At 46.5% G+C, this 2751-nt stretch overlaps 1 protein-coding gene across 2 annotated transcripts in view; it reads right to left on the minus strand.

The window, feature by feature from the left end:
- The window catches only part of ADAM19 (ADAM metallopeptidase domain 19), a 92269-nt gene that overhangs the window by 26016 nt on the left and 63502 nt on the right, over positions 1 to 2751 (minus strand). For both annotated transcript variants that reach the window (XM_010855285.1, XM_010855286.1), the window contains one exon: positions 1646 to 1812. In XM_010855285.1, the coding sequence (XP_010853587.1) occupies positions 1646 to 1812 (167 nt within the window). The remainder of the gene's footprint in view (positions 1 to 1645; positions 1813 to 2751) is intronic.

Here is a 2751-nt window from a genome sequence, read left to right on the forward strand (position 1 = left end):
TCCCCTGGAAGGAAATGGGCAGGGCTTGCAAAGCTGCATCCCATTCCTGCTACAGAGGAAAAGGTCAGAGGGTGGGGATGAGGGAAGGGTGGCACAGGTTCTACTGCTGAAGTGAATCATGCCCACTTCCGCCAGCTGTCAAGGTCCCCCACCATATCCCTGGCTCTGTGGTATGTGTATGGCAGGGGGAGGCGGGGGGGGCGGCGGGCGGGGGCAGTCAGGGCAGCAGCTGTGGGAGCTGATGTTTCATTCCTGAATCACTCTGGGGCCAAGGAAACAGATGTGTCCCATCGGGATAGAGTGCAGCTGGGTGCGAGGATGAGCTGTTTCTGCCTTTGTTTTGCGACTGTGACCCTAATCTGCCAACAGCCAGCTACATTCCCCTAGTTTAATACACTCTTTTCTCAGCTGTCTGCATCCAGCACAGGGGCAAAGGAATGAATAAAATATCGGTGTTTTCGTGCATGCCACAAACCATGAAATTTATTTAAAGGATCTACATGGAAATTTATTACATCATGCTTTCATATCTTTGTGTTTGCCTTCTTATATAGTCCATGACATCTCAGAGAGCCAAGACTATCTTATTTATTTTGGGATCATGAGAACTTAGCTTAGAATCAGACACACAGCGGGTGCTTAACACATGTTCGCTGAATTCAATGCAGATTTATCTTTAGAGAAATAATCTGCAAAAAAAAAATACATGCAAATCTCTAGGAAGCCCTATTGATTGTCTGATAAACTTAGACATGGCACTGAGGAAGTTATACTGGAAACTGGATTCTAGGTCTTGCCCAAAGCAGGACACCAGACTTTCAAAGATCATCAAGAAGCAAGAACTCAGGCTTTTAGTAGAGCTATTTCCTTGGTCTCTTTTAAAGTGTAAACAAAGGTTTAAATGATTGTTGTTTCAGAGATATTTAGGGAACAGGAAAAAATGGCTTTATTATGTATGTGCTTTTTGTTGTAACTTCCTCAGAATACCTTTGGAAGTCAGCACTAATAAATACCAGATTGTCATCATGGGGGACTGTCACAGGCTGCCATGACCCCCATCAGTTTCTGTTCTTTTCTTTCTGGGATTGAACAAACTCCAACACAACCACTCTCTCACCCCATGTCTCCCTCCCCTCAAACACACTATTCCTGCATCATCTGCCACTTGACTACCTCGCAGTTGGCCCTGAGACCCTGGGAATGACATGAAGGACAAGCTGAGGAGGCCCCTCTTCTGGGCCTGCATGGGGAGATCAACTCCTGCACTAGAACAAAGCACCATGAAGATCAGGGTGAGCCCCTTAGAAAGTCTGTTTCAAAGCAGCCACGACGAACAGTCAGTCACTTCCCAAATACACATCCAGTTGATTCAGAGACTCAGCTAAATATGTCTAAGGCACTAATTTTCTAATTTGGGTTGTAAACACTTCTTGGAATTGTTATGACTCGGGCTTTTTAGTATTTTCCTGAATATACTGGGCACAGAGCACATGCCTGAGGAATATTTGGGTACTGGAAAGGAGAGTCAGGATAGCTTAGTCCAGCCAACTGTCAACACTGGGGAGAAAGGACAGACAGCACACGCGCTGGGAGCAGGGGCTTGGCAGCCAAGGGCAAGGCAACACACATGGAAAAGGCTATTTACGTGATTAACTGCGCGTTGTCATGGTTCTTCCGGGTGAGCAGCTTGCGCCTCCAGCTTAGAAATGACCAGAGGGTAGAGTATGGGTTCTCTGAAACTTCACACATGTTCCCATGAGTCCACACTTCCAAGCCCACGAGGGCAATCCGGATATTCAAGGATCGGTAAAACTGAAAACACACACGGAAAAGTCACAGCGTCATCTGTCGGCACCACGCGAGAGTATGAACCCCTTCCCAGCCCAAGTGCGCGGAGCTCAGATTCCAGATTCCTCTTCTCTACCTGCCTCCAGGGGAGGAGGGGACAGGTGTTGCTCTTCAGATTTCTCAGAAGGGAGACAGCCTGAGAGAGGCACAACATCCTGAGAGAGGCTCGGCCTCTGGTAGCAGAGCTGGGGTGACTTAGCTGAGAGAAACGAAGACTGAGACAGGACACAGAGTTGCTTTCAGACATGCACAGGGCTCTTAGTGGAGAAAGGACCAGTGCTATTACACATGAGCCTAAAGTGGGGCTCAGTTAATAGGCAGAACAGACAGGAAGATACATTTCATTTTAAAATAGGAAGAAACTTTCAAAGCTGGTCAAGAGCTAAGCCTCACTGTCATCTGTAACAAGTACCTACCCTTGGCTCATGTGTCTGGTACAATCACCACACCCAATTCCTTTCATGGGCTTTATTTTTATATACATCTAAAAACTTTTCTTGTATATGAATATTTAAAACAACTTTATTAAGGCATAATTTATACATCATAGAATCCACCCATTTTAAGGGTAATATTTTTTAGTAAATTTACCAAGTTGTAAAGTGATCAGATCAGATCAGTCGCTCAGTCGTGTCCGACTCTTTGCGACCCCATGAATCGCAGCACGCCAGGCCTCCCTGTCCATCACCAACTCCCAGAGTTCACCCAGACTCACGTCCATCGAGTCAGTGATGCTATCCAGCCATCTCATCCTCTTCTTGTCCCCTTCTCCTCCTGCCCCCAATCCCTCCCAGCATCAGAGTCTTTTCCAATGAGTCAACTCTTGGCATGAGATAGTCAAAGTACTGGAGTTTCAGCTTTAGCATCATTCCTTCCAAAGAAATCCCAGGGCTGATCTCCTTC

The sequence above is a fragment of the Bison bison genome, unplaced genomic scaffold (genome assembly GCF_000754665.1).
Source record: "Bison bison bison isolate TAMUID 2011002044 unplaced genomic scaffold, Bison_UMD1.0 scf7180017864363, whole genome shotgun sequence".
Lineage (NCBI taxonomy): Eukaryota > Metazoa > Chordata > Mammalia > Artiodactyla > Bovidae > Bison > Bison bison.